This window comes from Pagrus pagrus (assembly GCF_965226575.1).
Source record: "Pagrus pagrus genome assembly, chromosome: 1".
Classification (NCBI taxonomy): domain Eukaryota; kingdom Metazoa; phylum Chordata; class Actinopteri; order Spariformes; family Sparidae; genus Pagrus; species Pagrus pagrus.
Genome location: NC_140185.1, coordinates 36,876,565 through 36,904,262, shown reverse-complemented (window position 1 = coordinate 36,904,262; position 27,698 = coordinate 36,876,565). Strand labels below are relative to the sequence as shown.

General features: G+C 42.2%; 3 protein-coding genes across 3 annotated transcripts; 1 reads left to right on the top strand and 2 right to left on the bottom strand.

Moving 5' to 3' along the window:
• Positions 1–3,305: 3,305 nt before the first annotated feature.
• Positions 3,306–5,542, top strand: LOC311261717 (retinal cone rhodopsin-sensitive cGMP 3',5'-cyclic phosphodiesterase subunit gamma-like). The gene is made up of 4 exons (XM_084360597.1): positions 3,306–3,382; positions 4,734–4,848; positions 4,948–4,985; positions 5,071–5,542. Exons 2-4 carry the CDS (start codon positions 4,736–4,738, stop codon positions 5,145–5,147), a joined length of 228 nt encoding a protein of 75 aa, XP_084216723.1. The 5' UTR covers positions 3,306–3,382; positions 4,734–4,735; the 3' UTR covers positions 5,148–5,542.
• A 10,439-nt stretch (positions 5,543–15,981) lies between these two features.
• On the bottom strand, positions 15,982–18,420 carry LOC311261683 (tripartite motif-containing protein 16-like; the record flags this gene model as incomplete). Its single annotated transcript, XM_084360528.1, has 1 exon — positions 15,982–18,420. One exon carries the CDS (start codon positions 18,418–18,420, stop codon positions 16,744–16,746), a length of 1,677 nt encoding a protein of 558 aa, XP_084216654.1. The 3' UTR covers positions 15,982–16,743.
• A 1,822-nt stretch (positions 18,421–20,242) lies between these two features.
• On the bottom strand, positions 20,243–27,057 carry LOC311266650 (uncharacterized protein; the record flags this gene model as incomplete). Its single annotated transcript, XM_084369098.1, has 2 exons — positions 20,243–22,743; positions 25,401–27,057. The coding sequence occupies 2 exons, from the start codon at positions 27,055–27,057 to the stop codon at positions 21,050–21,052; spliced, it is 3,351 nt and encodes a 1,116-aa protein (XP_084225224.1). The 3' UTR covers positions 20,243–21,049.
• Between the last annotated feature and the right edge of the window lie 641 nt (positions 27,058–27,698).

The following is a 27,698-nucleotide window of genomic DNA, read 5'->3' as shown; positions in this document are numbered from 1 at the left end:
CAAGTGTCTGAAAGAGACTACAGAGGTTGTCGGGGACATCAAACGTCCTCACAGCGAACACGGAGACTCATCTACTCACTGGTCCGTCTTTACAGGCCCACTTTAGTTACACACTATTCCGTATATATTTAACTTACGCTTCAGAAATCACAAACCTGGAGGTATCATAAATATCTCAGCAATATTCCAAGCTCAGAAGTCCCATCAGGCTTTTTGTTGAGGGAACCAGGGCGACGCTAACTTCAGGCCTGACCTACAAATCCTCGCTACACCCCTCTACTGTGTGACCCATAGAGCGAGTTCACAAGAGACTTCCTCCAGTCCAACAGCGAACTTCTGGTTTAGCCCTCCGATAACTTGATGCACTGAGACCCAAAAAGACGAGAAGGAAGCAGTGATACAGTGAAAGGTGCCTTAGTAAGTATTTGTAGCTGCAAGATTAATTTGTTATCTCTATTCAAGTTAGCCTGGCGCTAAACCGGAAGTTATTCAGCTTGGTCAGCAGTGGTCTCTCTAGTACACACAGTCTGTGAGCCATGTAACACAGAAGATCCAGGTAATTTCACAGTGCCCCCAGAAGTCAGACTTCTGACTACCTCACCAGACCTGACCTTGAAATCCAAGATGGCTGCCTTATAAATCAACGCCTGAGAAAGTTGTAAAATATTGTGTTTCTTCTGTCTTATTTGTGTCTCATTAAATGAGTCTTACAAGCATGTTGATTCTGTGTTTTTATGAGTAAATACTGTGTAATGAGTTTTCAATCAACCGGGTTTGTAATCAACAGCTAGCAGGTTCTGACCCGGCTGGAACTGGTGTTCCAACTTGTTGTCCTGGAAAGCAGTCGACTCAGGTAAGACGTCGTTCCCAGCTCCGAGGAATGCACCATTACACCCGTAAGTCGAGTTTTATTAGCTTCATGTGCCGCTGAGCAGTTTCCACAGGAATGACCGGGCCCTGCCTCCAGCTCCGTGTCCACACTTTAGTTGTTAGATCCATTAATAAAATGATTTAGTCGTGCGGCTCTTCTAGACTTTCCAAAATATTAACGGATGCTCAAAAATATTTATCCAACGTTTCTTTACCTTTTCTTTCACAAGTCTAAGCTCATGTGAAAAAGTCCTTATTTAATTGATAATTGAATTTTTTGGCCGCCGAGTCAAATTGGCTTCAAAGCCTGGCGCCGCTCCTGCTGGCCTGAGCCCGACAGACGGGCATATACACACCTGGCAGAACCTCAAAATGGCCTCTGTTGTTGTACCGCTACAAGAAGGGTCACCAGGAGCACACACACACACACACACACACACACACACACACAGTACACTAGCAACAATCATGAGGCATATTTTGTTAGTTTATCTCAACTACTCTTCAGTTTCAGGGGGACTGTGTCTGCAGTCGGCCTCCCACAGAGCTCTAATCTAATCGACTGCAGGTTGAATCTAATTGGATGTAATCTTATCTAATGTGATGTTATTCAATCCAGTTTAATCCAATCCAGTCTGTCTGTGCTGCAGCGCATCTGACCGACCGACCACTGTTTACTGCATTATTATTATCATTCATAAAAAACAAAGCAACATTTTCAATCTCAGAGTGATAAAATACTTTTTAAAAAGATTTAAAACAGATTACAAAAAATATGTGTTTGTAATCATGTTATGAATATTGTGTCAGATTAATTATAAGCAACATGCTGATAAGATGGACGTCTCTCTTTACATCTTGTTGTTTCCATCAGATCCTCTGTTCCTTCTTGTTTTTCCCCCTTTAATATTCTTTATTCAATGGGGAAGTAACACTGAGTGCAGAGCTGACCTGAGGACAGAGTGAATAAACAAAAACCAGTGATGATGGTAATGTGATAATAATAAAGGAAAAATATTTAAATACATTCATATAGACGAAAGTACGACAACATGTATTTTAAGATATCCTTATTGTATGTGTTCAATTACAACAGCCGAGAAAAAAGAATGAGAATAAAAGAGTTAAACCTAAAATCATTTAAACCTCTAACCATTTTGTTCACTGCTGGATAAATAATGAAGATTTGGGGTAGAGGGGTAGAGCCAGCGTGTTGTTTCAAAGGTCGCTGGTTTGATTCCCCTGGTCTGCTCCTGATGTGCTGGTCGGCACCTTGCATGGCAGCCACGCCATCAGTGTATGAATGAATTACTGCAAGTCGCTTTGGACAAAAGCGTCTGCTGAATGCCCTAAAAATGTAAATAAATAATAAAGAGAGCGGGTGTTATCAGTGTATGTCTAAGGGTTACCATTAGTAGGATTGTTGTATATGCTCTGGTTAGGTTTAGGCACAAAAAACACTTGAATAGCGTCAAGAAAACATGTTGTTCTGGCTTAAAAACACCGGTTTTGTGTCTGGAAAATGTCCAAATGTTGTTGAAAAGGACACTGAGGAAACTCAGAATTTAACTTTTACAATATTAATGAGGTAATAATACAAACTTTGTTTGAATGAACAAGCTGTTCTCAGAGGATAATAAGGTCCCAGAACACTGTTTGAAGCTAGAGAGGTGAATTCAGTTTAGGGTCAGTTTGTTTATTCAGTCATGAAAACAAAGAGAGTTTGATCTTCGATCTTTCTCTGCTCATGAAGAGTGCACTTTTAAAATGATCCAGTCCTGTCACACTGACAAATGTTGAAACTCAAACTGCAGTCACCGGCTTGGCGGCCTCGTCAGCTGTGAGATCACCACGATCCCAGCTGACTCCCAACATGAAAGTCAGCTTATAAACATGTAATGTGATATGAGACGTTTTTTAAAAAGTCAATATGATTCGTGGTCAATTATCAACGTATCAGCGGTTTGCAGAAACGTTACCAGCCAACATTTCATCCAGGCGGCTGGGCAGCGACTCAACAACCCTTTCACTACAATAAAATGGGATTGAGAGTTCCTATACAAAAAGGAAAACAAGATGGATTCTTGATGAGTGACTTTAGTCGTCGTGTGCGTGTTTTAAGACTGCTTTACATTTCCTCAGCTCTGAAGAAGAAACAAACTCTGAACTTAATGAAAAGCTGACTTTAAAGATGAGCCGTTATATCATGACGACCCAGAATGAAGCTTCACGATGCTTCTGGTAAACACTAAACAGACCTGGGACTAAACAGGGATGCTGACACAGGTACGAGCTGTTCCCACGATCATCAGATTATCTCCGTCATAACGCCATTAACAGCTTTGTCTATGAGCACAGCGGGTATATAAACTGTGGGAGGCTGAGGGAGAACAGAGACAGAGAGACTGCAGAAAGAAAGAGAACCTTCTCTTTGTTTTGCAGATCTTCCTTTGCTCATCGCTTCCAGCAGCTTCTCTTCACCGATCCAAACTCCCACCAAACTACAACGCAGGTGAGACTTAGCACACGACAGCAGTGACTGTGCCTGTAGACTGCAGTGTTTTATTGTAAAGGGACATTTCAAACAGCTCAAAGGGACATGTTGGACTTCAAAATAGGTTGCTCTGAAATTATACGAGATGACTTACAGTTGATCTTTGTGTGGAGACAGTTTATCAGTTTAACAGCCTGCAGCAAGAATATTGAGCACCATATTGAAAACTGAACAGTTATTTATTTCGGCATATTTTCATTTTCAGATCAGCTGACTTGAAGCACCCTGCAGCTGCTTTTGTGTCGATTAGACATGTTCAGTTAGAAAATCATCATCATTCACTGAGGTTTAACTTGTTTTCACTGGCATATTTTTGTCTTTTGTTAAATATTTATTCAACCGGACAAAAGTGATCGTCTTTAGTGTTTACATTTTACTTTCCACTGGTGATTTCTTATAGTTTTTGGTCTTTCAATGCTCAGTTTCTTGCTAACGTCTCTTCCCAAAGGAAAACAAGTTGAGCATTCTTTATAGTTTAATGATTAATGTTTCAGTTCATTGGTGTTTATTTTTGTTTATGTATCTTTGGGTTATTATTCGAAAATCCCAAATTTATTCGCTCAAGGTTCAAGAAAACATTTTAAAATGTTTTCCTCGTTATATTTCGATGGGAAGATTGATACCAAATCATGTCTGTGCATCTCAAATGCAGCTGGAGCGAGAGGAGGATTTAGCTTAGCTTAGCATGAGACTGGAAGTAGAAGGAAACAGTTAGCATGGCTCTGTGTATTTATTTGTGCGCCCAACAATACGACTTAGCTGACATAACTGACCAGCTGGGATCAGCCATCTAATTATGACTAATTATGGAAGCATATGAGCTTAACTGTTCACAGTTAGGTAAGGGAATTAGCTGAGGATGGGGACCGCAGCTTGAGATAGATAAGCTCGTTTTATCACAAGGACAGTATGGACATATTTCATTTATAGGTGCAGTCTGACATTGGTCCTCGGGGGCTGACTGAGTGAACACAGTCCAACTGCCTTTGTTAAACATCTTATAATCCAGATAAGGACAATAAAAGTGTAATGTATTATTATTATTATTGTTATTATTATTATTATTATTATTATTATTATTATTATTATTATTATTATCATTATTATGTGAGGCTTCACATAGTGGTCTCACAATCATTAATATTTTATTGGATACCTTAAAATATTTTAATGTAAACAGGAAATATTTTTGTTGGACCCATTTTAGACTCAAGGTATTGACCATGTTCAGCCACTGGGGGGGGCAATGTCTCTTCTATATCCTCTGTTTCTTTTTCACCTCATGTTTGGATCTTTGTTGGTTTCACAGACATGAACGCCGCAGCAGCATCAGCACCCGAGGGCGCCAAGGCCGCTCCCCCCAAGTTCAAGCAGAAGGAGACCAGGCAGTTCAAGAGCAAGGCTCCCAAAGCTGGACAGAAGGGGTGAGAGTCACATCCTCACATTGAACATCACGCTGCTCATCCAACATCTCTGATGACACAGAATATTTAATATCTGGTTCTTCTTTTTATTCCAAACAGGTTCGACAACGACGTCCCAGGGATGGATGGTCTCGGAGGTGAGGCTGAATTTGATGTTTAACTTTAACACTTTAACGTGTTTGAATGTTGCGTCTGGACTCATGCTCTGTTTCTGTCCTGCAGACTCTGCCGTCATCTGCCCCTGGGAGGCGTTCGGTGACATGGAGCTGAGCGACCTGGCTCAGTTTGGCATCGTCTAGACATCGTGCCGAATGGACACAGTTTATTCCTGGAGGCTGCGATTCAGCAGCTTTTTGTTCTTGGTGCTCTCCTCATTAGTTTGGGGCTCGGAAACGAGCCTGAGTGACTGATGACAGGAGAGGGATCAGAGCGACCTAAGAAGCTCTTGGACAGCAGCCCCCAAGAATGACTCTTCTTCTGTCCTGGGCCAGTACACCTCTCCACCTGGAAGTGTTAGCATCTCTGAGCTCTGTATTATCTCTGATTACAGCAGGAAGCCTCTGTTGTGGCCTCGTCGTCCTCTGTAGCCCGGCAGCTGTGTAAAAGTGTAGATCGCTGTACCGCTGCTCGGGTTTCAGTAAAGGATGATCGGTACACAACTGGGATTATAGATTATCTCCAGATTATAACCAAATCACAGAAGAACATGTAAATATGTTATTGTGATGTTATCTATCTATCTATCTATCTATCTATCTATCTATCTATCTATCATCACACTGTGATTAACTCTGGTAATAAAGTGATTTAGTTACATTTTTCTCGTTAGTCTCGTTTCATTTCCTCCCTTTTTGTGTGAAATCATGACCAATTCATGCGTACTGAGTTTGATGGCAGCAACATGTTTTAAAGCAGTTTGGACAGGAGCAGCTAAAGACTGTGAAAGTGATCCGGAAACACCTGTCCCACAGGTGAACAGGTTCAGTGGCAGCAGGTGATGGCATCATGACTGGGTATGAAAGGGGCATCCAGCAAGGTTCACTACTCTGTGAAACACGTGATTCCTGCATGGGCTCAGGAACACTTTGTAGAAATGACATGCTACATAACTTTATTTTGTTATTGCAGGTCCAAAAAGACCTCAGTGTCTCTGTTTGAGCTGAAGATTTGGACCAGAATAATATTTCCCAGCACACACTTTTAAACCCTAAATGTAATGTCAGAGCTAACTAGCTAACAGCCAGACTCAGTCAGCATCTATTTAAGCAACAAGTGAAGTTAAATCTCAGACAGTTGAGTAAAAGCAGCTGAAAACAACATCTCCATGAAGTTTGATCCAGTTTCACCAGTATAGTTTGTATTGTGTGACACAGAGCTGTAAAGCATGATGCACTTCACTGATCCCACCAACCCACCTTACAAACTGAAGTGATCCAAGTGTAACAGAGTTTGTAGGGAACATTATCACAACGTTCTGGTGAGGACGCACTTGTGTAGAGACGTTGGCTCGATGGCGCCCTCTCTCAGAGGTGGCAAACACGCCACCGGCCGAGACGTTGCCGGTTAATGAGAGACGTGCTGCACAGTGAACAAATAATGTGTATTAATGACCGTGTGCCCTTCTTTATGAACATGTGTGCACTGTGGGTTATAGAAATGGTGATGATTAGTGTTGTCACACTTTTTAACCGTGGAAATGTTCAATAATGCACTCTGTGATTAGCTAGTTAGCCACTGAATGAACCACGGCGTAAAATCGTCACACTTCACATAACGCAGAGTCGAAGGCAGGGGCGTCTCTAGGATTTTGACACATCCGGGGCTTAGCCCAGAAGAGCTAAGCAGATGCGCGCGCAGAGCGTGTGCCAACATTTTTAGACATAGAGACATTCTCCACATACCCTACAGGTACCTGCTCTTCTGGACTGAATTGAATTAAGGCATTTCATGGTTACCAGTTAATACCGGTGAAATCACATATCACCGGTGAAAAAGATGAAAACGATGCAATCCCATAACCACAGATCATCAAATGAATGACCCATTTTGAATTTAGTTTGCACCCATGCACTGACATTAGCTAGCTAGGTAACAACACATTGTTATTTCATTTAACACATTAGCAGCTACAGTAAAAGAGGCCGGCTGTGCAGGATCCCTATCTGCTAGCTAGCTGCTATCGGGCATGAAAAAGAAAATAAACAAGATGGTTCGACGTTATAGCCTAACATTAACTTTTTTATTTTTTTGAAAATTAAATATTCCGGGCTAATTAAAAAACATCCGGGGCTTTAGCCCCAAATGTTTTAGCCTAGGGACGCCACTGGTCGAAGGGTTGCTTTAACCGGTTACAGAGGCTCAGAGCGGGACACACAGAGACACCGTTCAGCCTTTAACAAGTCAGTGTCCCGTCAAAATGGTTTTAAAGCTGTTAACTTCAGGTCAAATAGTTACATAATGATGTTGTTTTAATGTCTTCATTCTGGACGCATGACACAAAGAGCGAAAAGGGCTGAGCTGGAGGAAGGTGGGACTCTAGGCTACGTATAATATAATAAACAAGGAGGTGGACACGTTAATACAATGCACGAAACTGTAGGTGACATCATCATTTAAGGATTTCACATGAGGAGAAGTTATATAACGAAGTGTGTCTGCAGGTAAATGATGAGCAGAGTCCCATCAACACAAAAATTTACAGTGTGGATTAACAAAAACTGTGCATGTAACCTACTTTTTGTTCACCTGGACCGTGAGGAGCTCAAAGGTTGACATGTTGCATCACGGAGACTCTGGTGCTGTTAATGGGATCCTGCAAAGCTGAACTGAGCTCATACAGTTTAGTACATGTTCCTTATTATGCAAAGGTTTCATGATCCCCTGACGCTCAACGTGCAACAGATTATTACCTGTAATCCTGTTTTTCTCACCACGCTGTCCCTGCACGACCCCCGACACACTGCAGAGTTAATGATCATATCAGTTTGGTGTCAGTTATCGTGATTCATTGTCAGTTACAAGTGAGAAACATTATCAGGAGAACGGATCCTTAGTTAATAGTTAATTTAATATTCTTTAAGCGAGCAGTGAGTTCAGTTACAGTTTGGATATGATTATTTTAAACAAACAGAGCAAAACAAAAAGACAGCTGGACACTAGACACTCTGATCTTTGACTCAGCAGCTTACTCATAAGTCTGCACTCAAAATACCCATCAGCCCTCGTGTCTTCAGACCACCACGTCTCAACAAGTTATTAGTGGGAGGTGGTCCAGGCTATAAAGGCTCTGGGTGATGTCCTGATGATGAGACAGAATAGAGAGACTGCAAGAAGAAAGACGACTCGGTCTTTGTCTTGCAGCTGCTTTTTTGATTCTTCTCTCAGTCCTCAGAAAAACAAGTAAGTGCATTCTTATATATATATTATATATTATTATATATTTACACTCATCATCCTTAAAGGATGCTACATTTATAGATTATTAAAATGAAGTTAAAATAATGAAATGCTTTATAATCTATTTATTAAGCAAGGTTGTAAATGATTTATAAAATGTTTTTAAGTTTAAATAACCATAAATGTACCATTGATTAACTGAAAGTTATTATAAAGTGTCTCACATGTTCTCACAGTTCATTTATCTTTTCATTTGCTGTTCATGTGTCTTCTTAAATACTTTTGGTTTGTATAGTGACGTGATATTTCACACTCTTCTGCAAAGTTTCAGCCTCTGATGTTTGATTGATGACACCATTGGTTTATTATAAGAGTCAAATATTTAATAATTGTTTTTCTAAATGATCACTTGAGTCAGTATCTCAGAAATCCTGTAAATCATGAGACACTGAGGTGTTTTTGTTTGTCTTGTTTATCTGCTGCTATCTGAGCTCAGTATTCATTTATCATTACTTTTCAAACATTTTCCTTTTAAATTAAACACACGAGGCCAGAACTGTTCGTTCTCTGTAACTAATTCGAGCACAATACGACCTTTCATAAACGCCATGATTATTAAATCTGAGGTCAGAAGTTGAAAATGAGCAATGACTGAATAATTGAATCTACTACAAATAACTTTCACCTTCAGTTGGCCACAGATTCATCAATTCATCCTCAACACTAAAATAGTTTTAATTTTATAAGTTATCCAACACCGATAACAGGCTTCAAGAATATAGAAGCATCAGTGTTAAATGAGACTGTTTCAGTCCAGTTACAAGTTTTTTAACTGAAAGAGAAAAGTCCAAAATAAAATCCATTCATAAATTTACTTATTCAATGAGTTTAACAACTAAATATTTCCTCCTCGTTACAATGTTTTCCTTCTTTAAATGCTATTAAATGGATCATATTTGGCTGTTTTTTGTAACTTTACCTGCTATTGAAATACTTTCTTGATCTCTGTGGGGAAACTACGTTACAGCAGCTCCTACTAGAATAGAAAAATCAAACTCTAGAGAGATTTAATATAATATAAATACAAATAAATATACAAGTAGTAAAATATAAAATAACTGTCAAAATAAATATGATTTAGATTCTGGTGATATAGAAAAAGATATTTGTCGTTAATTTAAACATTTTATGAGTATAATATTTACTTTGAGATGTTTAACGTGTGAATCTGAAGACATGCAGCAGGTCCGTCTTTGAACACTGGCCCAGTCGTGACGTAGACACACCAGCTGATCGGGTTTCTCTGGATGTTCAGCTGCTAAATGTGTTGAAAATTATCTTTTGAAAAATAGATTATAATCCTGGTGGTAATCCGCCCTCGTCCCAGAACGTCAGACGGATCAATGAGATTTTCTTTCGATCCTCAACCTCACAAACATGTTGTGATCCTGTGACGGTCGACCTCTGACACAAATAGGATTAACGCCGTCAAATATGGAAAGCGTTTATGACGAGTGAGCAGATCAGAAGACCGCTGAGATCAAGACGACTTATGAGGAGAATTATATAAGACGGAAGTTTGAGTCACGTGAGTGTGTGGAAATATGTTTTTGGGTAATAAACGTTTCGGCAAACCACAGAAATGTTGAAGCTTTACATTTCTTTATGTCACAACTTTACGTTTCTTTAGCTTCATTTTACAATTTCAACGCTGCTTATGTTCTCGTTAGGTTTAGGCACAGAAATCAGTCGGTTAGTGAAAGTCAGGTCAAAAACATACAGGCCTCATGTGAACACATTTTGCAGACGTGTCCATACGAAGCCTATGATACGTACAGAATGTGAAGGTCTCGGTGGTTACATCCAGCGCATCCACTCCTCTACTCAGCATTTATGATGAGTAAAAAACAGTTTTCTCTTTCTGATGAAGAGACTCCAAGATGAACGCATCAGCAGGTGCAGGCGCCAAGGCCGCTCCCCCCAAGTTCAAGCAGAAGGAGGCCAGGCAGTTCAAGAGCAAGGCTCCCAAAGCTGGACAGAAGGGGTGAGAGTCACATCCTCACATTAAACATCACGCTGCTCATCCAACATCTCTGATGAAACAGAATATTTAATATCTGGTTTCTGTTTAAATTCCAAACAGGTTCGATAACGACGTCCCAGGGATGGAGGGTCTCGGAGGTGAGGCTGAATTTGACGTTTAACTTTAACACTTTAACGTGTTTGAACTTTGCGTCTGGACTCATGTTCTGTTTCTGTCCTGCAGACTCTGCGGTCGTCTGCCCCTGGGAGGCGTTCGGTGACATGGAGCTGAGCGACCTGGCTCAGTTTGGCATCGTTTAGACGTGTTTGTTAGACGTGAGCTCCCGCTCTGGTCCGGGAAAGATGTGGTGAGGAAGATGTTTGAAGATGGAGGAGTGATTTCAGTGTGGGACAGATCTCTGCTGGCTCAGGGTGTTTAGAGGCTCTCAGTAAAGAAATATGCTTCTTATGTATCTATTTTTCTAGGTGCTGGTTAAATATATTTATATTATTTTCCTATTAAAAAACGAGACATGATGAATCAGAACAGCTTCACTGTCACTACATCACCTGTAACACTGTTGGTACAATAAATACAATAATCATGTTTGTGTTTTCTCAGCTCATTTAATTTATCATGTTTTTAAATGAACTTACAGGATCCTGCATCAACTGGGACATTATTATTGGTATTGATTGGTTATTAGCAATGATGGAATGTAACTAAGTACATTTACTCAAGCACTGTACTTAAGTACAATTTCAAAGAGACTCAGATAGACATTAAAGGGGCACTATGTAACTCTCTTTGTTCTCATGACTGAATAAACTGAATGAACAAACTGACCTTAAAGGACAACACAATTTATACTGTTTTACTTGGCGGACCCTGCCACCTGTCTGGCTTCAAACTGTTCTGGGACCTGATTTTCCTCTGAGAACAGCTTATTTATTCACTGATGGAGAAAAATACAGATTTCTGAGTTCAAACGTAAAATCGTTTGTGCAGAATGAGTTGTGTCCATCAACCTTTTCTGATGAGATACTTCAAAATGTTCATAAAAACACATTGATGGAAACTCAGCTTGTGTGTTACTTAAAATAAAATCTCAATTTCAGCTTTTGTTTGATTGTTAAACCTTTTTTCAGATGAGTCGTCAGATATGAGACATTTTCAGACAGATAACAGACTGATGTGGCCACATCTCCAATCTTACTGTCTTCATGTGATTGAACGGACCAGATGTGGGGGGTCAAACTGGGACTTGGGACATCTGTACTGGACTCATCAAAGTTTAAGGACACTAACATGTTGACACTCTTTATATTTACTTTTTGCCATAACAGACATGCTCTAATATGCACATACACACACTTTGCTGATTCATTTTCTGGATCATAATATACGAGACAACAAGTGTAATGATGATTTCATATTTTGTTCACACCTGAGACGTACAAACTGTGAGTATTGTCCTGGTGTGTATGTGGCATTTCATCTCATCAGGAGACGTTTCATTACAAATAAATACAGATGTGTGTTCATCTCTTTACCTTTACCCAAAGAAGACCATCTGTGGTTGAATTAATCAGATCAGTCAGATCCGCTTCAAATAAAGACAGTAGAGTGCTTGATGTTTTTTATTTCCTTTATTTTATTTCTGAAGTTACTCAACACTCAAGTCGTTTTCTTCAATAAATTCTTTCATACTCTACTTTAAGTAGTTATTTAGATCACAACCTTTAAGTCATTACACAATTTAGTGGACTCAACTCATCTTTTCAAATCAATTTAACATAAATATACAAGTTTTATTTATTTCATGTTGATTAAACTTTAAATTTGTAGTTTTCAGTCTCCACATGAAATGATGAGTAGGATGAATGTACTGTTCAGAGTTCAATCAACTAATTGAAATAAGTTTCTACACAAACATCTTCAGCACATTGGCAGATTTCCCAGCATGCACTGTTTGAGAGTTCAAACTCTCCTGAGACTCTTTCATACTTTGACAACAACATAAATGATGGAAACTTTCTGATTGTTTTTAACATATTTGTTACTGTTCTATTGTTTCTGAACAAAAACTTTTATTATGATAATGAAGTATTTTCTATTTACCTATAAACTTTACCCAAATTCTGTCCTGGGTTTTAACTAATTAACAATCCAAAAGAAAAATCACAAAAACACTTAAAAGTCATGAAAATTCATTCAGATTTAGAAATTTAATGATGCATCCACCTTAATTTTTAAAAAGTATCAGTATCGGTATTGGCAATTATTTACTTGGTATAGGATCGATACCAAATCTTGCAGTATCGCACACCACTAGCAGCTGGCACAGATTCCTGACGGCACAAGATGACGTCATTAAAGGAGCAGTCTGTAGTTATGGATGAAGAAATGTTAATGAGCAGAGAAAGATCTTGATTGGCTGAACAAACTAAATGAACAAATTCTCTTTGTTTTCATGACTGAATAAACTGAATAAACAAACTGACCTTAAAGGACAACACACTTTATACTGTTTTATTGTGTTTATATGTGGCGGACCCTGCCACCTTTCTAGCTTCAAACAGTGTTCTGGGACCTTATATTCCTCTGAGAACAGCTTGTTTATTCGCTTGTGGAAAAGATAAATATTTCTGAGTTTAGACGTAAAATTGTTTTCTGCAAAATGTGTTGTGTCCATCAATCTTTTCTAATGAGATACTTCAAAATATTCATAAAAACACGTTGATGAAAACTCAGCTTGTGTGTTACTCAAAATAAAATCTCAATTTCAGCTCTAGTTGTTTGATTGTTATAGACTTTTTCATAAATATTAATAATAAGTATAAATAAAATATATAATTATACCCAGTCTGCATCTTTTCACATCTCTCAGCTTTAGTAGAAACATTCAGTCTTCATTCAATAGTTTCTCAGTAGAGCTGCAATGATTCATTGATTAGTTGTCAACAATGAAATGAATCCACAAATATTTTCATGATCAATTATCCAAATAGGTTTGAGTGATTCCTAAAGAAGTCCAAATTCTCTGATTTCAGTTTGTTGAATGTGAACATGTTCTGGTTTCTTTCCTCCTCTGTGACAGTAAACTGAATATCTTTGGGTTTTGGACAAAATGAGACATTTGAGGATGAAACACTGATCGACATTTTTCACCATTTTCTGACATTTTATAGACCAAACCGCTCAGTTAAAATGTGAACTTTTACCAGAGAAAATCATGCAGATGTGTCTCATTTCAATGAAATAGTTTCAATAAACATATTTTTTCTAATATATATTAAAAAAGAATTCAACAATTGTCTGTATAAAACTGTATAATCAGGAGTTGAAACATCTGGTCAATCAGACAGAAGTCATCAGAGCACCGGGCTGACATACGGCAGGAAGTGTGTCTGTTGTGTTAAATGAGCTTATTATAACTAAAGTTCAGGAACTAGACCACGCCTCTGCCTTGGTGATTCTCTACCTGGGTCCCTTTAAATCAGCACCTGTGCCTTTCCAATCCAATCACCTGTGCAGATCTATATTGTCGAGCCTAAACATTTTTCTCCCGTTCATCTCAAGTTCTCACAACCCTCCCCCAAGACCCTCTACTTCTCCGTTATCCTCCCCCACAGGACCACTAAGCGGATCAGCTATCGACATCGGCGTCTCGCAGCAAGAAGACTGTCCAGAATTGGACCCTGATCATTCAAGCACAGGAACCACAGGGGATAATGAAGACGAGACCCACGCTCATCGAGATGTACCCCCACTCTGAGTCTCAACCTCCCTGGTTCCTACACGGACCAGAAACTCTACAACCTTATACGATCCCTCTCCTCTATCTCAATCTCGACCCCACCCGGTCTTCTCCATCCACCGATCTCGACCCTGTTTTTCCTTCATCCACCTACCTCGACCCCCCTTTCCACCGTTCAATGCACTCGACCCCCCTTTCCGCCATCCAACGGACTCAACCCCCCTTTTTGCCGTCCAACGAACTCGACCCCCCTTTCTGCCGTCCAACGGACTCGACCCCGCTTTCCAACATCCAACGTACTCGACCCCCCTTTTTGCCATCCAACGGACTCGACCCCGCTTTTTGCCATTCCATGGACTCGACCCCCGTTTCCAACATCCAACGTACTCGATCCCCTTTCCGCCATCCAACTCACTCGACCCCCCTCTTTGCCGTCCAACGCACTCGACCCACCTTTCCACCATCCAACGCACTCGAACCCCTTTCCGCCATCTAACAGACTCGACCCCCCTTTTTGCCGTCCAACGCACTCGACCCACCTTTCCACCATCCAACGCACTCGAACCCCTTTCCGCCATCTTACAGACTCGACCCCCCTCTTTGCCGTCCAACGCACTCGACCCCCCTTTCCGCCATCCAACGGACTCAACCCCCCTTTTTGCCGTCCAACGAACTCGACCCCCCTTTCTGCCGTCCAACGGACTCGACCCCGCTTTCCAACATCCAACGTACTCGACCCCCCTTTTTGCCATCCAACGGACTCGACCCCGCTTTTTGCCATTCCATGGACTCGACCCCCGTTTCCAACATCCAACGTACTCGATCCCCTTTCCGCCATCCAACTCACTCGACCCCCCTCTTTGCCGTCCAACGCACTCGACCCACCTTTCCACCATCCAACGCACTCGAACCCCTTTCCGCCATCTAACAGACTCGACCCCCCTTTTTGCCGTCCAACGCACTCGACCCACCTTTCCACCATCCAACGCACTCGAACCCCTTTCCGCCATCTTACAGACTCGACCCCCCTCTTTGCCGTCCAACGCACTCGACCCACCTTTCCACCATCCAACGCACTCGACCCACCTTTCCACCATCCAATGCACTCAACCCCCCTTTTTGCCTTCCAACACACTCGACCCCCCTTTCCACTGTCCAATGCACTCCTTTTTGCCATCTACCTCGACCCTCTTCCCCTTCATCCACCTACATCGACCCTCTTCCCCTTCATCCGCCTACCTCGACCTCTTTCCCCTTCATCCACCTACTTCGACCCCCTTCCCCTTCATCCACCTACCTCAACCTCTTTCCCCTTCATCCACCTACCTCGACCCCTCTTTCCTTCATTCACCTACCTCGACATCCTTCACCTTCATCCACCTACCTTGACCCCCTTCTCCTTCATCCACCTACCTCGACATCCTTCACCTTCATCCACCTACCTCGACCCCTCTTTCCTTCATTCACCTACCTCGACATCCTTCACCTTCATCCACCTACCTTGACCCCCTTCTCCTTCATCCACCTACCTCAACATCCTTCCTCTTCATCCACCTACCTCGACCTCTTTCCCCTTCATCCGCCTACCTTGACCCCCTTCCCCTTTATCCACCTTCATCCACCTACCTCGACCTCTTTCCCCTCCATCCACCTACCTCGACCCCCTTCTCGAGACAACAAGTGTAATGATGATGTCATATTTTGTTCACAACTGAGACGTACAAACTGTGAGTATTGTCCTGGTGTGTATGTGGCATTTCATCTCATCAGGAGACGTTTCATTACAAATAAATACAGATGTGTGTTCATCTCTTTACCTTTACCCAAAGAAGACCATCTGTGGTTGAATTAATCAGATCAGTCAGATCCGCTTCAAATAAAGACAGTAGAGTGCTTGATGTTTTTTATTTCCTTTATTTTATTTTTGAAGTTACTCAACACTCAAGTCGTTTTCTTCAATAAGTACTTTCAGACTCTACTTTAAGTAGTTATTTTGACCACGACCTTTAAGTCATTACACAATTTAGTGGACTCAACTCATCTTTTCAAATCAATTTAATGTAAATATACAAGTTTTATTTATTTCATGTTGATTAAACTTCAAATTTGTAGTTTTCAGTCTCCACATGAAATGATGAGTAGGATGAATGTACTGTACAGAGTTCAATCAACTAATTGAAATAAGTTTCTACACAAACATCTTCAGCACATTGGCAGACTTCCCAGCATGCACTGTTTGAGAGTTCAAACTCTCCTGAGACTCTTTCATACTTTGACAACAACATAAATGATGGAAACTTTCTGACTGTTCTTAACATATTTTAAGATGAATCAGGGTTTTTTTTCACAATAATGTTAAAAAGCTGAACATGATAAAGGTTCATGTTGAATTAATTCTTCACTTCATCAGTTTGTCGGAGCAGAATCTCAGCTGTGTACAAGCAAATAAGGACTGATCTCCTGATTGATTATGATCATGTGAACTGAGCTCATCATGAGCAGTGACAGCCTCTGAGGCTGAACAGACACAGGAAGGAGCGCCGCCTGAACACACTCAAACATTTACACAACAACAAGAAGATGTCAAAGTACCGCCCACAAGGTTTGATTGACAGGTGAAGAGATGACACAACAATCAGCTCTCAGCAACAATGATGGAAACAAAACAAGAAATGAATCACAGAATTTAACCCACTGACCCTGAAATGACTTCAGTCTATCTGAGTCTGCAGATCTCAGCAGTGACTCCAGGATAAACAAGAAGTCCAGCATAGAGAGGCTGAGTGAATGTGGTCTGGACTCTGTGGAGGAGAGTCATGGTGCCAGAGACACTGTAGAAGGACAGAATACCTGCACTGTGATCCAGGTACACTCCAACTCTGGAGGACCGAGGACCTGAGACGGGAGTGTCGACACTGTTGTGATAAAACTCATAACTGTCTGTTTCACAATCTAACCTCCAAGATTTGTCATTGAATCCAAATTCACATTCCTTTGACTTCCCTGCTCTCCTGATATTCTTGTATGCGACTGCTACATAAACTCCTTCCCCCCTCCCTCTCCACTCCACCTCCCAGTAACAACATCCAGTCAGACTCTCTCTACTCAGGACCTGCCACCAGTAAGTGAATCTGTCTGGATGATGAGAATAAGACTGTTGTTGTCTCATGCATTTTGCTTTTCTATTCCCCTCAGATAATAACAGCCATTTGGCTGCTGTGTTTGGATCCAGTGTGACTTCACGTGAATATCTTAAGAAGTCAGCTCTGGTCTTGGGCTCTGGTTGTGGCAGTAAAACATCCACTTCAGTCACTGTCGGTGAGACGTTTGTCTGTTTCTGTCTCAGGACGTCCTGTAGTTTGTCTCTGACCTCTGACACAGCTGCTGTCACATCCTCAAAGTACTTCAGAGGACGGATATTGATGCTGGATGAGTGTGTAGACTCACTGAGTGCTGACAGTGAGGGGTAGTTGTGTAGAAACTGGTTGTGATCCTCTGTGTGTGAGAGCTTCTTCAGCTCAGCGTCTTTCCTCTTCAGCTCAGTGATCTCCTGCTCCAGCTTCTCCTGAAGCTCTTTGACTCGACTCACTTCAGTTTCCTGCTGGGATCTGACCTGCTGCTTCACATCAGAGTGTCTTTTCTCCATGAGACGGATCAGCTCGGTGAAGATCTTCTCACTGTGCTCCACTGCTTCATCAGCAGAGCCATTGATGGCCTCCACCTCCTGTTGAAGCACCTTCACATCTTCCTCTCTGTCCTGGATTCTCTGCTGGATGTTTTGTCGACTCCCCTCCAGCTCTCTCTGCCTCTCAGTCCTCTCTGCTGCAGCTGACACTGTGTCGTGGCCTTTATGTTCCTCCACAGAGCAGAGATAACAGATACACTGCTGATCAGTACGGCAGAACATCTTCATCACCTCATCATGACGAGAGCAGATGTTCTCCTGGAGCTTCTTGGACGGCTCCACCAGCTTGTGTTTCTTCAAAGGAGCTGATTCATAATGAGGCTGCAGGTGTTGCTCACAGTAAGAGGCCAGACAGACCAGACAGGACTTTAATGCTCTCAGTTTCCTCCCAGTGCAGACATCACAGGCCACATCTTCAGGTCCAGCATAGCAGTGATCAGCAGGAGCAGCTTGGAGTCCAGTCTTCTTCAGCTCCTCCACTAAAGCTGCTAACATGGTGTTTTTCAGCAGCTCAGGCCTCGGTGTGAAGCTCTTCCTGCACTGAGGGCAGCTGTGGATCCTCCTCTCATCCTCTGTGTCCCAGTGGGCTTTAATACAGTTCTTGCAGTAGCTGTGTCCACAGGGAGTAGTCACCGGATCCTTCAGTAGATCCAAACAGATCGGACAAGAGTAAGTCTCTCGGTCCAGGTGAACTGCTCTCTGCGCCATTTCACCTCTCAGACTGCCTGAGTTTCACTTCCTGATAACAGAAACTGGGTTGAGCTCTGATCTGAACAGTGTGTTTGTGCAGTGAACGAGGTCTGTCAGCTCAGTTACACTCATCCACAAAACTGTAGCTCTGAAGGGAGGGAACAAGGAAATACACTGCCACAGTGGAGCTGCTGTGTGAGAGGAGGAGGAGGAAGAGGGTGTGAGGAATTAAATAGTTATCCAGTCAGTAAGCAATGTACTGTAAAGACCATATCAGGATGTGAGAGCAAAAGGGGAGAATCCCTTTTGGTGTGGGGGTCATAAAGTCAGATGAGAGGCAATTGTCTCTGCCTGAGGTGTTACAGGAAGATAGATGGTAGATGACGTTTACATTCTAATAAAGCATCAAAGGGTCACTGTCCCAGGAAAGATACAACCAACCAAATATCAAGGGGTCATTGTTTTGGAAGAAATATTGTAACCCCCACTCTGTTTGTATTTAAGTCAGAAACATTTGGAAGACTGGAGAGAACACTTCAGGTCTTCTCTCCATGCTGCATGTATTAAAGAGATCTTATTCATCACGCTGAGTCTACAATTCTTCTGAGATTCAGCAACTCTAAACCTCACAAAGGAGAATTTCCACTACAAGGAAGCGGTTATTGACCTTTGCTTCATTGCAGGACGAGGAGCAGCTCTGTGGATCTGAACTCTGTTTCTCATTTACTGCATGTTTCATGTTGTAAATGTTCGAGTGTGTGTCTGCAGTCAAGTTTTCATCCTGTTCTCAATCCAGCGATCTCGACCCTGTTTTTCCTTCATCCACCTACCTCAACCCCCATTTCCACCATCCAACGCACTCGACCCCCCTTTTTGCCGTCCAATGGACTCGACCCCCCTTTTTGCCGTCCAACACACTCGACCCCCCTTTTTGCCGTCCAACACACTCGACCCCCCTTTTTGCCGTCCAACGGACTCAACACACCTTTCCGTTCATCCTCCTACCTCGACCCCTCCTTCCTTCATCCACCTGCCTCAACCTCCTTCCCTTCCCTCATAAAGTCTTCTATCAATTAAAATAAAATTACCATTACCCTAGACAATGGCGTGGTCTTTGTTAGTGAAAACATATACGTTTAATAAACATACATGCTTCAAAACTGCTATTACTCCTGCTTTCCACTGCAATGTAATTAAATATTCAAGCTAACGTGTGCATTTAATTAGTCACACTCATTGGTGTAACCTGATGAAAAGAGAAGCACAAACTACAAAATACTGATGTCATGTTTCAACCACAGAGGGTCTTCAGGTAAAAGTGAAGTCATGAAGTCAGATGAGTCGTCTGATATGAGACATTTTCAGACAGATAACAGACTGATGTGGCCACATCTCCAATCTTACTGTCTTCATGTGATTGGACGAACCAGATGTGGGGGGTCAAACTGGGACTTGGGACATCTGTACTGAACTCATCAAAGTTTAAGGACACTAACATGTTGACACTCTTTATATTTACTTTTTGCCATAACAGACATGCTCTAATATGCACATACACACACTTTGCTGATTCATTTTCTGGATCATAATATACGAGACAACAAGTGTAATGATGATGTCATATTTTGTTCACAACTGAGACGTACAAACTGTGAGTATTGTCCTGGTGTGTATGTGGCATTTCATCTCATCAGGAGACGTTTCATTACAAATAAATACAGATGTGTGTTCATCTCTTTACCTTTACCCAAAGAAGACCATCTGTGGTTGAATTAATCAGATCAGTCAGATCCGCTTCAAATAAAGACAGTAGAGTGCTTGATGTTTTTTATTTCCTTTATTTTATTTCTGAAGTTACTCAACACTCAAGTCGTTTTCTTCAATAAGTACTTTCATACTCTACTTTAAGTAGTTATTTTGACCACGACCTTTAAGTCATTACACAATTTAGTGGACTCAACTCATCTTTTCAAATCAATTTAATGTAAATATACAAGTTTTATTTATTTCATGTTGATTAAACTTCAAATTTGTAGTTTTCAGTCTCCACATGAAATGATGAGTAGGATGAATGTACTGTACAGAGTTCAATCAACTAATTGAAATAAGTTTCTACACAAACATCTTCAGCACATTGGCAGACTTCCCAGCATGCACTGTTTGAGAGTTCAAACTCTCCTGAGACTCTTTCATACTTTGACAACAACATAAATGATGGAAACTTTCTGACTGTTCTTAACATATTTTAAGATGAATCAGGGTTTTTTCTCACAATAATGTTAAAAAGCTGAACATGATAAAGGTTCATGTTGAATTAATTCTTCACTTCATCAGTTTGTCGGAGCAGAATCTCAGCTGTGTACAAGCAAATAAGGACTGATCTCCTGATTGATTATGATCATGTGAACTGAGCTCATCATGAGCAGTGACAGCCTCTGACGCTGAACAGACACAGGAAGGAGCGCCGCCTGAACACACTCAAACATTTACACAACAACAAGAAGATGTCAAAGTACCGCCCACAAGGTTTGATTGACAGGTGAAGAGATGACACAACAATCAGCTCTCAGCAACAATGATGGAAACAAAACAAGTCTGAAGAAATGAAACACAGAATTTAACCCACTGACCCTGAAATGACTTCAGTCTATCGGAGTCTGCAGATCTCAGCAGTGACTCCAGGATAAACAAGAAGTCCAGCATAGAGAGGCTGAGTGAATGTGGTCTGGACTCTGTGGAGGAGAGTCATGGTGTCAGAGATGCTGTAGAAGGACAGAATACCTGCACTGTGATCCAGGTACACTCCAACTCTGGAGGACCGAGGACCTGAGACGGGAGTGTCGACACTGTTGTGATAAAACTCATAACTGTCTGTTTCACAATCTAACCTCCAAGATTTGTCATTGAATCCAAATTCACATTCCTTTGACTTCCCTGCTCTCCTGATATTCTTGTATGCGACTGCTACATAAACTCCTTCCCCCCTCCCTCTCCACTCCACCTCCCAGTAACAACATCCAGTCAGACTCTCTCTACTCAGGACCTGCCACCAGTAAGTGAATCTGTCTGGATGATGAGAATAAGACTGTTGTTGTCTCATGCATTTTGCTTTTCTATTCCCCTCAGATAATAACAGCCATTTGGCTGCTGTGTTTGGATCCAGTGTGACTTCACATGAATATCTTAAGAAGTCAGCTCTGGTCTTGGGCTCTGGTTGTGGCAGTAAAACATCCACTTCAGTCTCTGTCAGTGAGACGTTTGTCCATGTCTCTCTCAGGACGTCCTGTAGTTTGTCTCTGACCTCTGACACAGCTGCTGTCACATCCTCAAAGTACTTGAGAGGACGGATATTGATGCTGGATGAGTGTGTAGACTCACTGAGTGCTGACAGTGAGGGGTCGTTGTGTGGAAACTGGTTGTGATCCTCTGTGTGTGAGAGCTTCTTCAGCTCAGCGTCTTTCCTCTTCAGCTCAGTGATCTCCTGCTCCAGCTTCTCCTGAAGCTCTTTGACTCGACTCACTTCAGTTTCCTGCTGGGATCTGACCTGCTGCTTCACATCAGAGCGTCTTTTCTCCATGAGACGGATCAGCTCGGTGAAGATCTTCTCACTGTGCTCCACTGCTTCATCAGCAGAGCCATTGATGGCCTCCACCTCCTGTTGAAGCACCTTCACATCTTCCTCTCTGTCCTGGATTCTCTGCTGGATGTTTTGTCGACTCCCCTCCAGCTCTCTCTGCCTCTCAGTCCTCTCTGCTGCAGCTGACACTGTGTCGTGGCCTTTATGTTCATCCACAGAGCAGAGATAACAGATACACTGCTGATCAGTACGGCAGAACATCTTCATCACCTCATCATGACGAGAGCAGATGTTCTCCTGGAGCTTCTTGGACGGCTCCACCAGCTTGTGTTTCTTCAAAGGAGCTGATTCATAATGAGGCTGCAGGTGTTGCTCACAGTAAGAGATCAGACAGACCAGACAGGACTTTACTGCTCTCAGTTTCCTCCCAGTGCAGACATCACAGGCCACATCTTCAGGTCCAGCATAGCAGTGATCAGCAGGAGCAGCTTGGAGTCCAGTCTTCTTCAGCTCCTCCACTAAAGCTGCTAACATGGTGTTTTTCAGCAGCTCAGGCCTCGGTGTGAAGCTCTTCCTGCACTGAGGGCAGCTGTGGATCCTCTTCTCATCCTCTGTGTCCCAGTGGGCTGTAATACAGTTCTTGCAGTAGCTGTGTCCACAGGGAGTAGTCACCGGATCCTTCAGTAGATCCAAACAGATCGGACAAGAGAAAGTCTCTCGGTCCGGCTGAACTGCTCTCTGCGCCATTTCACCTCTCAGACTGCCTGAGTTTCACTTCCTGATAACAGAAACTGGGTTGAGCTCTGATCTGAACAGTGTGTTTGTGCAGTGAACGAGGTCTGTCAGCTCAGTTACACTCATCCACAAAACTGTAGCTCTGAAGGGGAGGGAACAAGGAAATACACTGACACAGTGGAGCTGCTGTGTGAGAGGAGGAGGAGGAAGAGGGTGTGAGAAACTAAATACTTATCCAGTCAGTAAGCAATGTACTGTAAAGACCACATCAGGATGTGAGAGCAAAAGGGGAGAATCCCTTTTGGTGTGGGGGTCATAAAGTCAGATGAGAGGCAATTGTCTCTGCCTGAGGTGTTACAGGAAGATAGATGGTAGATGACGTTTACATTCTAATAAAGCATCAAAGGGTCACTGTCCCAGGAAAGATACAACCAACCAAATATCAAGGGGTCATTGTTTTGGAAGAAATATTGTAACCCCCACTCTGTTTGTATTTAAGTCAGAAACATTTGGAAGACTGGAGAGAACACTTCAGGTCTTCTCTCCATGCTGCATGTATTAAAGAGATCTTATTCATCACGCTGAGTCTACAATTCTTCTGAGATTCAGCAACTCTCAACCTCACAAAGGAGAATTTCCACTACAAGGAAGCGGTTATTGACCTTTGCTTCATTGCAGGACGAGGAGCAGCTCTGTGGATCTGAACTCTGTTTCTCATTTACTGCATGTTTCATGTTGTAAATGTTCGAGTGTGTGTCTGCAGTCAAGTTTTCATCCTGTTCTCAATCCAGCGATCTCGACCCTGTTTTTCCTTCATCCACCTACCTCAACCCCCATTTCCACCGTCCAATGTACTCGACCCAGCTTTTCACCATCCAACGCACTCGACCCCCCTTTTTGCCGTCCAACACACTCGACCCCCCTTTTTGCCGTCCAACACACTCGACCCCCCTTTTTGCCGTCCAATGGACTCAACACACCTTTCCGTTCATCCTCCTACCTCGACCCCTCCTTCCTTCATCCACCTGCCTCAACCTCCTTCCCTTCCCTCATAAAGTCTTCTATCAATTAAAATAAAATTACCTTTACCCTAGACAATGGCGTGGTCTTTGTTAGTGAAAACATATACGTTTAATAAACATACATGCTTCAAAACTACTATTACTCCTGCTTTCCACTGCAATGTAATTAAATATTCAAGCTAACGTGTACATTTAATTAGTCACACTCATTGGTGTAACCTGATGAAAAGAGAAGCACAAACTACAAAATACTGATGTCGTGTTTCAACCACAGAGGGTCTTCAGGTAAAAGTGAAGCCATGAAGTCAGATGAGTCGTCTGATATGAGACATTTTCAGACAGATAACAGACTGATGTGGCCATGTCTCTAATCTTACTGTCTTCATGTGATTGGACAGACCAGATGTGGGGGGTCAAACTGGGACCTGGGACATCTGTACTGGACTCATCAAAGTTTAAGGACACTAACATGTTGACACTCTTTATAATTACTTTTTGCCATAACAGACATGCTCTATCATGCACATACACACACTTTGCTGATTCATTTTCCAGATCATAATATACGAGACAACAAGTGTGATGATGATGTCATATTTTGTTCACACTTGAGACGTACAAACTGTGAGTATTGTCCTGGTGTATATGTGGCATTTCATCTAATCAGGAGACGTTTCATTATAAATAAATACAGATGTGTGTTCATCTCTTTACCTTTACCCAAAGAAGACCATCTGTGGTTGAATTAATCAGATCAGTCAGATCCACTTCAAATAAAGACAGTAGAGTGCTTGATGTTTTTTATTTCCTTTATTTGATTCCTGAAGTTACTCAACAATCAAGTCGTTCTCTTCAATAAGTTCTTTCATACTCTACTTTAAGTAGTTATTTTGATCACAAGCTTTAAGTCATTACACAATTTAGTGGACTCAACTGATCTTTTCAAATCAATTCAACATAAATATACAAGTTTTATTTATTTCATGTTGATTAAACTTTAAATTTGTAGTTTTCATTTTCAGACCGATTTAATTTTCTAACTTGAAGAGTCTCCACTTGAAATGATGAGTAGGATGAATGTACTGTACAGAGTTCAGTCAAGTAATTAAAATAAGTTTCTACACAAACATCTTTAGCACGTTGGCAGATTTCCCAGCATGCACTGTTTGGGAGTTCAAACTCTCCTGAGACTCTTTCATACTTTGACAACAACATGAATGATGGAAACTTTCTGATTGTTTTTAACACATTTTAAGATGAATCAGGGTTTTTTTTCACAATAATGATAAAAAGCTGAACATGATAAAGGTTCATGTTGAATTTATTCTTTACTTCATCAGTTTGTCGGAGCAGAATCTCAGCTGTGTTCAAGCAAATAAGGACTGATCTCCTGATTGATTATGATCATGTGAACTGAGCTCATCATGAGCAGTGACAGCCTCTGAGGCTGAACAGACACAGGAAGGAGCGCCGCCTGAACACACTCAAACATTTACACAACAAGAAGACGTCAAAGTACCGCCCACAAGGTTTGATTGACAGGTGAAGAGATGACACAACAATCAGCTCTAAGCAACAATGATGGAAACAAAACAAGTCTGAAGAAACGAAACACAGAATTTAACCCACTGACCCTGAAATGACTTCAGTCTATCTGAGTCTGCAGATCTCAGCAGAGGCTCCATCTTCAACAAGAAGTCCAGCATAGAGAGGCTGAGTGAATGTGGTCTGGACTCTGTGGAGGAGAGTCACGGTGCCAGAGACGCTGTAGAAGGACAGAATACCTGCACTGTGATCCAGGTACACTCCAACTCTGGAGGACCGAGGACCTGAGACAGGAGTGAGGTCACTGTTGTGATAAAACTCATAACTGTCTGTTTCACAATCTAACCTCCAAGAATGGTTTCTGCATCCAAATAAACATTCCTGTGACCTCCCTGATCTCCTGATATTCTTGTATGCCACTGCTACAAAAACATCTCCCCCTCTCAGCTTCACCTCCCAGTAACAACGTCCAGTCAGACTCTCGCTACTCAGGACCTGAACCCAGTAAGTGAATCTGTCTGGATGACTAGAATAAGACTGATGTTGACTCACTCTTGTTGCTTTTCTGTTCCCCTCAGATAATAACAGCCATTTGTGTGCTGTGTTTGGATCCAGTGTGATTTCACGTGAATATCTTAAGAAGTGAGCTCTGGTCTTGGGCTCTGGTTGTGGCAGTAAAACATCCACTTCAGTCTCTGTCAGTGAGACGTTTGTCTGTTTCTGTCTCAGGACGTCCTGTAGTTTGTCTCTGACCTCTGACACAGCTGCTGTCACATCCTCAAAGTACTTGAGAGGACGGATATTGATGCTGGATGAGTGTGTAGACTCACTGAGTGCTGACAGTGAGGGGTAGTTGTGTAGAAACTGGTTGTGATCCTCTGTGTGTGAGAGCTTCTTCAGCTCAGCGTCTTTCCTCTTCAGCTCAGTGATCTCCTGCTCCAGCTTCTCCTGAAGCTCTTTGACTCGACTCACTTCAGTTTCCTGCTGGGATCTGACCTGCTGCTTCACATCAGAGCGTCTTTTCTCCATGAGATGGATCAGCTCGGTGAAGATCTTCTCATTGTGCTCCACTGCTTTATTAGCAGAGTGATTGATGGCCTCCACCTCCTGTTGAAGCACCTTCACATCTTCCTCTCTGTCCTGGATTCTCTGCCGGATGTTTTGTCGACTCCCCTCCAGCTCTCTCTGCCTCTCAGTCCTCTCTGCTGCAGCTGACACTGTGTCGTGGCCTTTATGTTCGTCCATGGAGCACAAAATACAGATGGTCTGCTGATCAGTACGGCAGAAAATCTTCATCACCTCATCATGACGAGAGCAGATGTTCTCCTGGAGCTTCTTGGACGGCTCCACCAACTTGTGTTTCTTCAAAGGAGCTGATTCATAATGAGGCTGCAGGTGTTGCTCACAGTAAGAGGCCAGACAGACCAGACAGGACTTTACTGCTCTCAGTTTCCTCCCAGTGCAGACATCACAGGCCACATCTTCAGGTCCAGCATAGCAGTGATCAGCAGGAGCAGCTTGGAGACCAGTCTTCTTCAACTCCTCCACTAAAGCTGCTAACATGGTGTTTTTCAGCAGCTCAGGCCTCGGTGTGAAGCTCTTCCTGCACTGAGGGCAGCTGTGGATCCCCTTCTCATCCTCTGTGTCCCAGTGGGCTTTAATACAGTTCTTGCAGTAGCTGTGTCCACAGGGAGTAGCCACCGGATCCTTCAGTAGATCCAAACAGATCGGACAAGAGAAAGTCTCTCGGTCCAGCTGAACTGCTCTCTGCGCCATTTCACCTCTCAGTACATCGACTGTCTGAGTTTCACTTCCTGATAACAGAAACTGGGTTGAGGTCTGATCTGAACAGTGTGTTTGTTCAGTGAACGAGGTCTGTCAGCTCAGTTACACTCATCCACCAAACTGTAGCTCTGAAGGGGAGGGAACAAGGAAATACACTGACAGAGTGGAGCTGCTGTGTGAGAGGAGGAGGAGGAAGAGGGAGCGGTTATCAAGCTTTGCTTCATTCCAGGACGAGGAGCGGCTCCGGGATCTGAACTCTGTTTCCTCATTTACTGCATGTTTCATGTTGTAAATGTTCGAGTGTGTCTGCAGTCAAGTTTTCATCTGAATGTATTTTGAGTTTTAACCAAACTTTGAGAAAATCATCCAAAGAAAATAAGCTTGTTTTCATCCACTACGAGTTAAACAGCAGCTGGCACGAATCCTGAGGGCACAAGATGACGTCATTAAAGGAGCAGTCTGTAGTTTTGGTGAAGAAATGTTAATGAGCGGAGAAAGATCTTGATTGGCTGACTTTTTTTCTGCCTAAACAAACTAAATAAACAAACTCTCTTCGTTTTCATGACTGAATAAACAAACTGATCTCAAAGGATGACACACGTTATACGGTTTTACTTTGTTTATATGTGGCA